Here is a 15,360-nt window from a genome sequence, read left to right as displayed (position 1 = left end):
TGCCTTTTAGGAAGTAACAGAAATGAAGAGTCATGGGAAGGGAAACAGACATATTTGTATCATTTTTATCTAATCCTGTAGTTTTTCATGCTTTCCTTATTTAAGTAGGAAAAGATCCAGGCTGAGTGTAAATGAAAATGTCTGATGTTTGTATTTCTTCGTGCTCAGCCTAAAATTTTGGGAATTACTAGTGAGTTGTACAAATGTGTCTCAGGGCTTTAATAGTTGTTACGTTGCTTCCAGCTGTGTTTTCAGGCATGAAAGCTGAACTCAGGAGATAAACTTGCTAACTTGAAGTTAGATTGTTATTCAGAGGAAAATTATGACAGTGGATCGTCTCATAGTTTATTTTGGTTTATCAGTGGTTGCCCCGAAACTGACTCACAATACAATACAATATGATCTATTGTGATGTAATAAGATACTATATGATGTGATATTATTGTGTGTGATACAGTACAACACAATACAGCACAGCAAGACATGATTTGATACAATATGATATTGCACGGTAGGAGCTGCTGTATGATACAAACAGTACAATACTATACAATTCTCTTCAATATGTTATGATGTTATTTTGAATATGAAATTGTTTTAAAACCAATGCTGAAGTGTCTAAAACCTTCATTCTCTGTCATGGCCAGCAGGGGTCAGCTCCACAGGCTCTAAGAAGAGTTGAGATCGAAATGGGTAGATTATCACAGATATATTACATCACTAATTATTTTCTTAACTAATTTATTGCCTCTTTGCTAATTATATACCTTTATCATTGTAGCATGGTGTTACTTTTGACCAGGGTCACACACAGGGTGGAAGAGACATAGAGCAGGAGGGCTACCTATAGTAAACATGAACTTGCAGTGTGACTGTCAACCATAGTAGAGACAACAGAAATGGTATCCACTAATGCTGCATTCCAGACAACTCGGAGGTCAGGATTTTCCGAGTTGGAAACTCCAACCTCCAACTTCACACATACAGTGTAGGACCCAAAAAAAAAATAGCTATCAATGACAAAGTGATGCTGTTGTGGCAAGCGGCAAATAAATTAAACAGTGAAAACTTCAGCCTCCAGGCAGCTTTATTTAAATGAATCTGATCATATGAGCTTTTAGTGACAGATTTCATCTTGGATATTGATTGCAATAATAAGCAATAGCTTGCTGCTGAATCAAATTAGTTACATATTCTCTAATCAAATAAGCTACATTCATAAACTCTACTTGCATACAAAACTGTTTTCATTCTGCATAACTGAATAGTAACTGAAACATGTCAATAAAACATATTTTGTGACATCATTTTACTTTTCACTTGTGGTTTTCTGTGGGGGGTGCCATTGTTCTATGGCGTACGATGAACCAAACTCTGTGAAGTTGGGACGGATTTTTTTTCTCAAAGTTTCCAAGTTGGAACTCCAACTTTAGTGGCCATTTCAGTGCACTTCTGCTATTGGGAAGTGAGAAAATCCCCGGCCTTCAAGTTGTCTGGAACACAGCATATATCCTCACCACCTTCATATCCAAAAACACAAGTAAGGCTTCACAATAAACACATGATGTCATCCTTTTCAATGATCTTGTTTGAATGTATATCTAAATGTTTTTCTATGAAAGCAAACGCTTCTGTATCTATAATTTTATATATCTGTTTTATTTGTTTTTTTTTTTTTTGTACTGTTTGCGTCATCACACTAGGGGTGCACCCATCAAAGTTTTCTGGCCCATCACTGATCACCAATCTTTAAAAAGCCTGACCTGCCTATACTGATTTGGGCCGATACCGATTTTACTGACTGACAGCATATACCTTTGATGTTCTAATCCTAATTTTAAAAAATCATTGAACAATACCTGTGAAACAATAAAATCTGTATGTTTTCACTTAAACGACCAAAAAAGTGTCCTTAGTTTTAGGTCTCAGAGCAAAAAGCAACAATGGCTGGCTGTCAGACCTCCCTGGAGGTATAAGATCAGTTTCATACGTAAAGACAGGCCGACCCTGATCACTGATTCCCCCAAATTAGGGAGATTGATTGGCGCAAATTCCTTGTTGTATGAAAACTACTTCTTAAATCTGATTCTGTTTATGAAGTCAATTATAGCAATGCACCTGGAATGGTAAATAAGTAACCCTCAAAAATGTAGTACCTTGCCCAACTTGTGGCGTAAAAATTCCTGAGCTAGCACTGTATCTTATACTCAAATGTTGACAACAGCTTTGTTATTGTGATGATCAGACTTTTTATTATGATAATGATATTCACCTTTGTGGCACATGTGGTGCAGGTGGTCACCCCTGGGTCACACAAACCCTGTGTTTTTACACACGTTTGATTATTTCACTTCATTTACTCATTTAGAGATCAAAGGTCAAATCAGCACAATCAAAGCAACACGATGCACCGTATTTTATCAGTTAATGTGGTGGTATGACATTACCATATTAATTAGTTTTCTTTTGTGCTGAATGCCAGCAGTGATGGGAATGCGTGCAGAGCTCTTCCTTAGCTCCGAGCATTTATTCAAAGGCAGCCATACATATCTATATGCTATCCAAACATGCACATATTGTGGGCCATCTGTATGTACAAGTGCAGAGAAGGATAGTTGTGGTAAACACAGCTTAGTAGCCTCGTCTCTGGCGGGTGTGTTTGATCATGCTGGATGGTGTAGATGAACAGATTACCGCTGCAGATCTCTTGCTTTCGCTTACATCAATTTCTTCCATTAAATTCAACAAAAGTCAGGGCTGTAGGGAAATATGATGAAACCTACTGTAGTGTTTGGATGGTAATGATTTCCTATACAGTGTTACTTGAAGAAGTAAAGGATAAAGTGGTTGGCAAATTGAAGGAAAAGAGCAGAAAACAACAGATTAAACCTTTTTAACCTTTAAAGGTCTACATGAGGAAAGATTCTTGTTTACTCAGTTCATTCTTTTGTGATGATGTCCAAGATGATGACTGTGAAACACAGCGGCATGCATAATTTCAGTTAGAGAAGGCGAAGAAAGCTCTTTCCCTCTCTCCCTGGGTGACCGCTGCTTTAGTGAAACAAGGCGGATAAAAGGCGAGATTCTGATCCCTGACTCATTTTTCCAGCTCATGTTGTGCATCTCCGCAATATTGCTGTAAGGGTCTATGATATCCATGGTCTTTGAGAATAAATAATGTGATCGTCTTTTTCTATATTTTGCCTCCCCTGATTTTTTTTCTCCTCTTGTTTTTCATATTCTTCCAATAAAAGCTAGAGTTAAGGCCAGGGTTATAAACACGGGTGAAACGTGCCTCCCAGCACAATCAGATTTGGCAGAGGTTTCTTTAAAAACCCATGATGATAGTAAGACAGAACATCACAATTAGCGAGAAGGATTTCAGCCTCTCAAAATGCAAAAACATGAACTTAGGTCGTGTTCAAATATTTGCATAAAGCCGTGCACACAAATGCGCATCTGGATTTACAGGTGTTAGTAGATGAGATAGTCTGGGGAACAGGGAGGAGCAGATTTACATAGGTTAGTCTGAGAGAGAGAGAAAGAGGGGAATGTGTTCTTGTGAAGAAATGCGTGGAGACAGGAGTAATTAATTATAGATGTGGAAATGTGGTCTGAGGGAATGCTGTTACTGTAACTAGAGGCATGGCAAGTGAGAGATGAGGGAATGCGGGGAAAGGAGACACGTTGGGGAGGGGGGTGGGTCGTCTTATACTGTCCACAACTTCAATTTACATTACATGACAAGAGAATGGAGGTTAATTAAACATGACAATGCTAGGGCGTTTATTGTTAACCCTTTACTGTGGTTGTCTGGCTCCTAACTCAAAGGCCAAAGAATGCATAAAAAAACCTTGGTCCATTCAAGAGTGAAAATTAAAATATTGAATGGAAAAAAGAGGTTGCTGGAAAAGGTAACTTGGGCCCTGTGGTTACGAGTGGCATAAATTTGGATAAATAGGACAAAAGCAAAGGCTATCTTCATATTTAGAACCAATGCGATGAAGGTTAAACGGAAAGGAAACGGTGATAAAAACAGCACTCATCATTAATTCCTGCCTCTGTTTGCAAAAGTCATCCCCAGTTCACAGAAACTAAATAGCATCCAAAACTCTGCTAAATTTTGTTTTGCCACAGGCGCGCTCACTTTTCACTGCGCATCTATTTCAAACCTTCGTATTGACGCTAATTTGACTCGACACTAATGATGCCAAAAAAGCGGAGCGTAGCGGTGCGAGGGTTGTCTAGCTGCCTGCTTATAATTTTGGAGACTGCTGACTTTGGGTTACCATGGAGCGCCTGAACCTGCCTTTGAGATTAGATTTTATGCCAAGTTTCCAAAAGTGGGAACGAACTCAGGTCAGATTTATCTTAAGGCTGTACCAATCGCTGTAAATACGTTCAGAATAATATGAAGAAATTTTCACCGGCACAAAGACTCTAAAACAGTCACACATCCAATTTTTAATCAAAATGACACTTCGAAAAGCCAGTGCTGAGTTTGCCTGTATGCATGCCTTTAAATGAAATGTACTGGGTACATTTTACCATGACTTACCCCCTGCTGTGTCCTGTTGATGTAGATGTGAAACTATAATAGGTAGTGCACTTCTGTGCTGGGCTTGTAGCCTCAGGGGACATTGTGTAAACGCTCCTCGTCTCCCTGCTGATCATACTCCTGACTGATTGCTGATGACTGTTTTAGGCCACAGACATGTTAAGTTGTTTATTTATTTAAAAAAAAAATCCCCATGCAAATTGCCCTCTTCATTTTTTTTGATAATCCACCCACCAAATCATGTGTCTGTAGATCTGTCTTGATTTCTGCAGCTGCTCTTAGCCAGCATTGGTGTGTTGTGGTCATCAGCAAAGTTTGTGCGTTAAGACCAGGGCAGCTGTTTTTTTTATGCTCGGGTATGCGTCAGTGTGCGTTTTCTGCATGTGACAGATATGGGACATCCTTGACTGCCGTTGAGAAAATGACATAAACCCTACAGGCTATGGTGTTCAAAAAGAATCTTCAGCAAACTCCAGTGCACTATTTAGCAGACCACTGTCATAAGAAATCACTTAGCAGCTGTAATGCATTTTCTGGCACTGGATCACTTACTTTAAAACCTTTGCACCACTCTCATGGTCATTTGAGCACTACCGTACCTGACATGAGGCTCAGAAATTTTGCAAACACAAAAAAAAATCACACTCAATGCAACAGGATCTGCCAAAGAAAACCCCCTGATTTCTAGCTGTTTGTCCGTACACTGCGCATCACTTTCACTACAACCATGGCTCCCAGATGGAAATGCAGCCATCTGCATGCAACATCTCACAAGGTGTTAGTGTCTTCGTCTTTCCTCTCAACTCATAAACAATTCTGTTTCTTTTGGCCTCTGCAGTATCTCTGCTATACAGAGCAACCACAACAGTTTTCTTCGGGGTGGAGTTGTAAGGTGTGAGGTTGGCCTAGTGCCATGCAAGAGCAAACAAGCACTGCGCCAAAATACCAAAATGCTGCATGAGATAATTAGGTTGTAATGTTGTAACCCATCACCATCTGTCTGTCATACCTTGTTTATTTACTACTTTGTGCTGTTACGTGAAAGCTTGTCTTTTTCAATTAATTAATCTTCTGAACTGACTCAATTAGTGCTTAATTAATAGGTCAGAAATGATTACACTATGCAACTCCTTAATTGCATTAGAGTTTGCATCTCACAAGCTTTCATGTTTCTTTCACACAAGCATGAACAAACATTGACACACTGAGAAATATGATTACATGTCTAGTTTTGTTCTTGGGTTACTTGACATCTAAATCACTCCAATGAAACATCTTTCTGTAGCCAAACAGGTGGTTATATCCAGTCTCTTGCAGTACGTTGATTTTTTTTGGAACTCATATACTGGAAAACTTGAAAGCAATAAAATGTTGGATACTTGTCATTTCTAAGCTGTGATAAGACTAAAGGTTGTTTGCTATAATCAAAGCAAGACAAAAGTGCACAGAACAGTTTTCTTTGTTTCAAATAATGTCCATATATAGATTTGAGTAAATAAATAAATGCAGCCATCTTGATGTGCTCATTGGCTTCTAGCTAACCTTTTTAGAAGCCAAGGGCTTTTGATTTTCAACCATCAACATTTCCCCTTTTGGAAGCAGAAGTCCCTATATTTGGACAGATAGGACATGCTACATTAAATCTCTATGCGTGCTGGAATGTGGTCAGATTAGCATCCTGTCACTCACAAGTAGCCATGCCCTGAAGCATACCTTGCTGTCCTGGAGATTTTACTGTATGGTACCACAGTGTTTAATCAATATTACACTGTTTTGACTAGAAAATGTTATTTAAACTTTATCGAGGGTTATGTTTACTGAGGTAATAAATCAGCTGAGAAGTGTACTTTATTTACCCACCCAGTCTCATACAGATTGACTGTTTTTGCCATTTGGTACATGGGTTTTTATCCTGCAAGCTAAAACAGGAGAGAATGCAACCAAAAGGCTGTATCTGTTTAGCCCATACAGTCTGTATTAGTGTCTTATATGCATGCTCACATGATAGCAAACTAATCAGCACCTTACAATAACTGTTCAAGGCTGATGTAAAACATTTTCTTATGTTTTGTTTGCATGGAAAAACACTGTTGTTGAGCTTGCAGCCCAGCTGCCATTTGCTTAGCTTCCTCTTCTCACTCAGCACCAGTGTGGGATGCACAAAACTGATGTTTGGTTTCATGCTGCCGTGGTACATTATAATCTTTTATCACCGCAACAGTTTCATTACAACTGAACACTTCAACTTGACTTGTATGAAGAAATATTCATTTTTCCACAATGTCTGAAATTCTTAGCTCTCGCTTGCTATCTTGCGTTTGGTTCTGTCGTTTTTCCAATGTTTTTTCTTTGCCTGATGTTTTTTGGAGAAACTTCCTTGTTGAAGACAAAAGCTCCACCAAGTGTTACAACTAAGAATGACAGTAAAGTCAAGCGCAAGTTCCAGGGGTGGGCCACTTTTGATTTTATTTATCGAATTTGCTGCAGGCCAAGTGAAAATGGACCACAGGCCACAGTTGGTCTGCAGACCTTAGTTTGGACAACCCTGAAATAAAACATGACTATTAGTTTATTTGCATTTAATCCTCGATGTAGGCATGCAAACATTATTTTGAAAAAAAAAAAAAGAAAACTATCATTTTTTTTTTTTTTTTTTTTACCTGAGGTGCAGAGATTTAATGAAATCTAATAGAGATCTCAAAGTTTTCTTCTGTTTTATTAATTAAACAGAAGCACTAAGTCATTGTACAGTATGACCAACATGACAAAGGATACTATCAACACATGAACAATTCTTTCCTGCACTTTTTAAATGAAAAAGAAAAAGGAACACTGAAATTTTACTGACCTCCCGTTGTCAAAGTAGCAAACCATACAGATAAAAGTGAACAAGGGGTATGGCTTAGTGTCACAATCATTATAGTGTATGGTTCTCTGTAGCTCACAGGGTTTCTGCCGGAAAAAAACAAATAAAAAACCAAAAAAATCCTTTGCTGGTATTAAGGAAGAATGAGTGACTATATTCCCTCCAGGTCTGTGAACATTAAACTTTTTTTTTTTTTTTAAATGCAGCCTTTGGGATTTGAAAATTCATTCTATAAAATTGTAACGTTGGTTTCAATCTGATGAATTGTTCAGCCCAAATTCTGTCCCCTACTACTTAAATCTTGCAGCCTTATGATTTTAACTGCAGCAAACCACAGTAAGCTATGTCACATGGTGGTTGTTTTCTTATAAAAGCAAGCTGGGCTTTGGAAAACTGAGGAAGGTAGATCCACACAAGAGCTCAGATTTCTATTGATTTCATAAAACTTTCATATTTCTCTGCCTATTTCTCTCGGTGTGTGATTTTCCAGTGGGTGTACACTGCAAAACCTGAAATCCAAGCAAGTGTTTGTCTTGTTTAGTAAAAAAACAAAGTTTTCTTACACTTTATATTACACGTCCAAATATCTGCCAGTGGGATCGGAATAATTTGCTGTTAGGAATAATTCCTTAGAGTGAGGAACTAAACAAGATCATTTCTTACCCACTTGTTTTTTTCTTATTCTTAACAACCAAATAATATCTTTTAACATCTTGAGATAAAACATTTTTTCTTAACTTGTAGGTGAATTAGGCTCTTATTAAAATCTAACCTGTTTTACTAAAAATGTTATACAAACACATGCTTCAGTTTTTGCACTGCAGTCTCTCGTAACTTAGAAAACAATGTTGGAAAATGTAATAACAGCGGATTCATCTGTCAGTTTTCTTAGAATTGAATCATTCTGTATTTTAATGAAATCTCAGTGAAATGGGCATTGGCCATTACTTTCTCTGGTTTGTGTTTTGGACAGTCAGCTGACAGTCACTGATCTTTAAGAAAAGAGTCCTGTATGTGAGCCTCATGGATAAACCGCACATTAAGTGTACCCGAGAAGAATCATGTCCTGCAATGTTTTGAAACATCTCCCATATAGAAATAAATCCATGTATTTGGTACCAAATGGAGTTGATATTCCACCAGTGAATCATTCGGGGAGCTTGCAGACTGAACAGCACGTATCAAGATCTCAAGTGGGATCTTCATGGATTTGATACTGTGGTGAAATGGTAAAATGAAATGCAGTTCCTGAGGGCTGCTGCAGCTGAATGGGGTCTCAAGAAATCAGGATTCTAAGAAGGAATATGTTGAAACCTTTAAAAAACAACCACATAACCATCTTTCTCCTGTTAATCACACAACCAGCTCTGTAAGGTTATTTGTATTCAGATACTTCCTCCATGTCACATATTTTTTACCACCCATTGTGTCATGAAATGAAGCCCATTTATAAATCATTCTCCTTTTGATTTGATAAATGAAGCTGGTGAGCGAGTAAGTCCCCTGAATGGCTGCTTGAATAATTGAGCAATACTCAATCAGACAACATTAGGCAGTGGTGTCAGGCCCCTCCATCTGAAATAATTACCATCCTACAACAGACTACACATGGGTGCTGCCTCTACAGGGGCTCCTCATTTCAGATCAATAGATTAGAACAACACCGACCCCCAGCCAACATCTCACAGGCCTCAACGAACACCACCTACAGGACAGAAACCTGCAGGGGTCTTACATGGAGGTGGGGTGGGAAAGGAAGGGGGACACACAGGGCGGTGGGGGTGTCATTAGAGTGGGGGAATGCACAGAAGCACAGAACCAACATTCTGCACATATTTGAACACAAACCCCACCCCCACACTCCCCAAACCTTTCACGTTTGCAGGAGCCAGGTGGTTGTATTTAACAAGGAATTCACTTTCCATTTATTTAGACATGATTTATGTGCACCACCAGTAATAAAACAAATGAAAGCTCCATTTTTGTGTAATACCAGGGTGAAATGAAATTTTAAAGGTATCCATGTAAGTGAGACAAAATGACAAATATATAAATGTTGAAGAACTCAAAGACTAATTCATGCAGACATTTTTAAATTGCTTGGACTTAAACTTTATGTTTATGAGACAACATAAATATTAATCTCATGCATGGTACCATTATGTTTTCAGAATTGAGTCTTAGGCATGACACATCTTTGAATTATTATAAACCATAGTGGTTTATCTTATTATGAATGATGTTGACATACAGAAACTGTAGAATGAAGTCAGAATATAAAAAAAACACAGCGATACTCTGAGAAAACTATTTCACACATGGGGTAAGAAGTGTGAGATGAGCATTTTAAATTATTCACAGGAAATAAATGTGTTGATGTTGAGAACGTGTTGAATGTAATTTCACATGTTTAGAGAGAAAGAGTTAGGGGTGGGGGGGTTGTCACCAAGGTTGAACTAATAATCTCTTATTCAAGAGAAGATCTTCCAGCTTTGTCTTGCAAAACCCCTCAAAACTGAAAGCATAGACACAGCACCATGTCTTATCACACAAAGATGGCACCAAACCCTACATGTTTCTTGTTGTATTCATGAAGTCCCCTGAAAGAATAATGTACAGTAAGCAGATGGTTACAGTGTATTGGGACCCTGTCACAAAGCAGAGAGGTCTTGTCTTTTGGTTCCAATCCACTTTCACAAACTCCTGAAAGTTTTTCCTTTCTTCTTTTCTTACATTTGTTTATTTAGCTTTTCATTTGCCTTCCCTTTTTATTTATAGCCTGCATTTAATTTTCCCAATCTAAGTATTTAACAGAACAATATCCTAAAATGCATTGTCAGCACCATTTTATACAACATATTTTTTTTTATCTCTGCCTTAATTTAGAGTAGTTTGGGTTTTATCTCCTTACTTCTTTTCACTTTCCCGATTACCTTTTGTTCTGTTTTAAAATCTTTTGAGCTTTGCTGTTATGGAAGTATCTTGGATGTAATAACTTGGGAAAAGGGTAAAAATTTTAATATTGAGTGTGTTTTGTTTCTGGTATGGGTCACTAAGTGCACAGAAACGTGACGGCTAACAAGGCATATTTATGTGCAAGAGTAGAGGCAGCTAGTGAGACTCATGGACTCCAGCACTCCAGAGTGGATGTGATTGACAGCTGAGCCAAAGGGCCTTTGGCTCCATCCTGATTTTCTTTTTCACCAGAGGTGTCCTCTGGGACTTGAAATCCATGCTCCCATATATCAGCAGAACAGCTTATGGCTGTAATGAGGATGAAAAACAGAGTGAACACCAGGCCTCTTTTTTTTACCCTGTGCTGCTCTGTGTTTTACAAACTAACGTTGTATTTTTGTTTATCTGCTGCTTAATTGATAGGAGGTCTGATAATAAAACAGTCCAAATTTATAAGCTGGAAAGCATAAACAGGAATGACTGATGTTTACTTGGCAGATATTTTTCTAAATACAGCGAGTTCTGAATTAAGAAGACTATTTTTCATTGTCCATTCATTAAAGCTGAATTCAGAAATGTCACTTTGCTGACAATTTTATTCACTTATTCTTTGCAGCAAATATCTGTTGTTTTTGTACAAAAGCCTCTTTATTATGTAAATCTGGCTCAAAATAGTTATTTTACAAAAACAACACGTCCTAAGGTATTAATGCAAGGCAGTGTGGTAGAAATTGCGAGCTCTATTTTTAACTATAATTACAGCAATGGCTTACAGGACAGTCACTCCTGTAGATACTTAAAGCAGGAGCTTTTGAGCTTCTTGTACTATTTGGGGTAGCAATAGTGACAGAATGAGGATCTTTTGAAGCTGTAACCTTTTTAACTTAGCAGCAGCTAGCTCATTCCTCTTTTTTTGTAAATGTATGAGTATGGTTTTAAAGGCATCGTTTGACAATTCTTGATGTTCTTGTTCCTTTGAACATGAAATCAAGCCCAGACATTCCTGCCATGGAAATTTAAATTGCTTGTCCAACAGAGGCAGAATGCAGAAATATGTCACATTTAAATAAAATTCTAATGGGCAGAGATGTGAAAAAGAAGCATTTTTGACATACTTCACCACTGTGTTTTAAGAAGTTGTCATACTTTTTGTGTATTGATAGAGTTGCTGCCCCTCTTTTGACGATTGAATTGACTCATCCCGGAGTAGCGCGTGGAGGACATTTGGTATATTTTTAAAAAGAAACAAGAACCTTCCAGTGAGAACATCTCAAACACATTTGCTGCTGTAAATCAGATATTCTGAAACCATTTTGTCCCAAACAAGACCTTGCACCTGTTCCCCAGTCATTTCATAAAGCCTTATAAAGAAGTGTTTGATTGAGTCCTCGTCCATGGTCACTGCTGCTTTCTCTGCTCAACTGTGCATGCGGTAGTGAGTCCTTTTCTTTATGAAACCAAGGCCTGACCACGCTCCAAAGTACAGAGGCCGTCTTGAAAGCAGTGTTTTTATCCTGAGATGCGGAAAAAATCCAACAAAAAATGACAGCTGTAGTGCTTTTGAAAGAAAATATTATCTCAGGAATTAAAAGGAATGGGTTTCAAACATTACGCTTGCTATAAACACTTTTATTCCCAGATGTCATGTAGATGTTTGAACTAATTCAGAGCCTGGATTGTAGGCTGTAGTGTATAGTTGGCTGTATGTTTAAATGAAGCAACATTTTATATCTTCTCTTTTCAATAAAAATTACAATGACAACATTTCGACATTACATTATTACTTTATTTTGACTTTACTTGGAGGTATGTGCACCTTTAATGGTCCTTTCAGGGTGGAAAGTGTTAAGTTTTTTTTTGTTTTTTTTTTTTACTTTAATCTTTAACTTCTCTTTTTTAGGTTCGCAGCTAAATTCCAATAAACTGGTGACCTCTTGAGTCCTCTTCTTGTTAAGTAGTCAGGCTCTGCAGTGCCATACCTTTACAGTTGACAGCAAATTCAGTGGAGAGGGTCAGTCACACTCCCCTGGGCCTAAACCTCTTACGATTTGCACTCCATTAGATAAGCGCTGCTGTTTTGATAACTCGCATAAACTTCACCAGTCTATTTGCTTTTACCCCATTTTCACTCCATGGGATGTGAGGAAGTTTGTGTAAAGACGCCCCCAAAAGGGACTAAGAAATGTGAAGTGTTTGAATATTTAATGCCTGATGTTCCTCTTATGGTTCCATACCTTCCCTCTTTCTGTTATTCTAAAGCTTTCTTTTCCTTCAATGTTTCTTGTTCTACTTCTTGGTGTCTCTCCCATCTATATTGTACCATTAATCCTACCTGGCTTTACTCGCTCTTACATTTAGCTTCTGAGATCAAAGACTAGCCCACAATCCCTCAGGGGAACAGCTGTATTATTAAAGACTGAGAGATTGCTGTGGATCCTGTGAGGCAGCTCTTCTTGATAGAGTTGTTTTTGGACCCTGACGTTAGAAAAAAGGTGGTAGAGGTTATGAAACCCAAGGAAGATTAGTCTCAAAGCGGCAGAGTTTGATATAACTCTGAGGTAATCAGAGAATGAGTCACTGTTCCAGGTAGAATAACAGACCCGGCTTCCTTTATTCTGTTTTGCAGTGTTACGAGACGACTTTCGACAGAACCCGCAGGATGTGGTGGTGGCAGTTGGGGAGACTGCCAGTCTTGAGTGTCAGGCTCCACGCGGGCATCCTGAGCCCACCACCTTCTGGAGGAAGGATAAAGCTGGACTTAACCTCAAAGATGACAGGATCACGGTGGGTTACTCCTTAGGGAGTTCTCTCCTTAGCCTACGCTCTCAACCAAACACTCAGTGCTTCACCTTTCACACTCTCCTGCAACTCTAACAAAGAAAAGCACTTTATGTGGACACATTCATCTTAATCACATGCATTTTGTGTTGCAGGTCCGTGGAGGAAAACTGACCGTCTCAAACACAAAGAAAACTGATGCTGGGATTTATGTATGTGTGGCAGCAAATATGGTTGGAGAAAGAGAAAGTGAAAAAGCTCAGCTCTCTGTGTTTGGTAATACCTCTGACTCATACTTATTGCTTATTTAAAGAGAAATAAATCATGACTTTTATCTCAGTTTTTTTACTGCATGCTAGCACATAAAGAATTTAGCACTCTGTCAAAAAGTATATTTAGCTTCTACTTTATGTGCTTTGCCTTCATCCAGAGAGACCTGTGTTTGTGCAGCGGCCTGTGAACCAGGTGGTCTTAGTGGACGAAAGTGTGGAGTTCAGGTGTCAGGTCCACGGTGACCCGCCGCCCACGCTGCGTTGGAAGAAAGAGGACGTGGATATCCCCCGCGGCAGGTGAGGGATGTGTGTAAATGTGTGTAGCCCATTTATCTGTGTGTGCATGAGTGTTTGTGTGTCAGAATGGATAAATGCTGAAGTACAGCTAATGAGTCCCTCTAGAAAAAAAATAGATTCAGCATATTAAGCAAGAAAGACTTTCATCAATGTCGCAACATAATTTATTAGCAGCAGAGAATCTCATTATTTTCTGTTTGAACTGCTGTGCGAGCGGCAGATGAAAGCCTGTCGGTCGCTTTTGACTAATTTACACTTTTAAGTACCACTGTGCTTTATGTATCCGTAAAAACAATTTAAAAGTCAGGAGACAGAGACATAGTACCATCTAAAGGAGGCATATTTACTTTCTTATTTAAGAAGGAGCAGCTTTCAAGAAAGTAAAATATCAAACAGACATATCCTTTGTCAGACCTGTTGAGCCAGGGATATAAACAGTGAAGGCTGCACCAATAATATGACATGACTAACCAGAAATTTGCTCATGTTAACAATTTAAAGTCCTCATCTTTGCTAGTTAGAACCAGAATTATGTGTAGGTTCACTATTTTAATAAAAAATACCAGTCAGATATTTGTAGAAAGCCACCTGCCACTTGGGGACAATGGCTGCTCTGGGTAAAAGCATAATACTAAAATTCTCAACTACCCATGTTGTAATGTAAACAAGCGCCGACAACAGATGACAGCATTTAATGCAAAGCAGTTTTCAGTTTTTTTTTTTTTTTTGTAATAGATTTTCAATGTTTAGACCAATAACAACTACAAGAAAAACAGAGGCGGGTAAATAAAGCAAGTATACATGCATACAAAAACATACCTACTCATTAACTTAAGAAAAAAGCAAACAAACAAAAAAAACATGCTCTAACTGTATGTAACTCTATATATTTTACATTGCCAATAGAGAAAAGGCACATCATCTAAGCCAGCAAACATACATAAATAGTTACATTATTTTTTTCTTGATAGGTAAGACAGAAATGGTTGCCACATCTTGTCAAAGGTTGCAGAGTTTAGAGACACAATTGTTTGATAAGTAAAGTGGAGAAAAATGTGTTTAAATGAACAAGAATGTAAACACTCAGAGTACTAACCACAAGTGGGTGGGCGCTAACCTGCAAGAAGGTTGAAAGGCTGATGGTGCTAGGTCTGCTAACATTAGCAAAACACTTTATACCAATTTGTATAGTTTACCTGCAAATAACCCATTTTGGGGTTTGTTTCAGTGTTATATCAATCGTGCTCAACTTTGAATGTTTCCTCAGTGTTTCCTTCAGGCTACAGGCAAAAGTTAATCACATTTGGGCTTGTTGATTGATCAGAGTCCCAGTGACCATTTACAAGGCTGTTATTTATAACCTCCCCTATCATAACATCCTAAGTCATAACATCTTTGTCTTGAAGTCACATTACTGAGAGTTATTGAGATCATTCCCTCTGCATATTTCCTCAGTACTGATTTTTATTCCAAGCAATACTGAAATTATCTATTTCAAATTTTGCACAGTTTCTTTTCTACTTTATTTTACACAGTTTAAGCTCCTGGATAGCATCAGTACCTCTGTTTGTTTTATTTCAATTGTTTTATGTCACAGTTCAATATTACAGTTATTCAAGTTCCTGTACATGTAC

The 15,360-nt window shown here is 38.2% G+C and overlaps 1 protein-coding gene across 1 annotated transcript in view; it reads left to right on the top strand.

Annotated features, from left to right (window-relative positions):
• LOC141791504 (roundabout homolog 2-like) overlaps nt 1-15,360 on the top strand; it is a 99,417-nt gene that overhangs the window by 46,098 nt on the left and 37,959 nt on the right. The window contains exons 3-5 of the mRNA XM_074672037.1: nt 13,006-13,163; nt 13,313-13,433; nt 13,588-13,726. Of these exons, the coding sequence (XP_074528138.1) occupies nt 13,006-13,163; nt 13,313-13,433; nt 13,588-13,726 (418 nt within the window). The remainder of the gene's footprint in view (nt 1-13,005; nt 13,164-13,312; nt 13,434-13,587; nt 13,727-15,360) is intronic.

This window comes from Halichoeres trimaculatus, unplaced genomic scaffold (genome assembly GCF_033239565.1).
Source record: "Halichoeres trimaculatus isolate MK-OKI-2021-1 unplaced genomic scaffold, fHalTri1.1 fHalTri1_scaffold_6, whole genome shotgun sequence".
NCBI lineage: Eukaryota > Metazoa > Chordata > Actinopteri > Labriformes > Labridae > Halichoeres > Halichoeres trimaculatus.
This window is presented reverse-complemented; position numbering and strand designations above follow the sequence as displayed.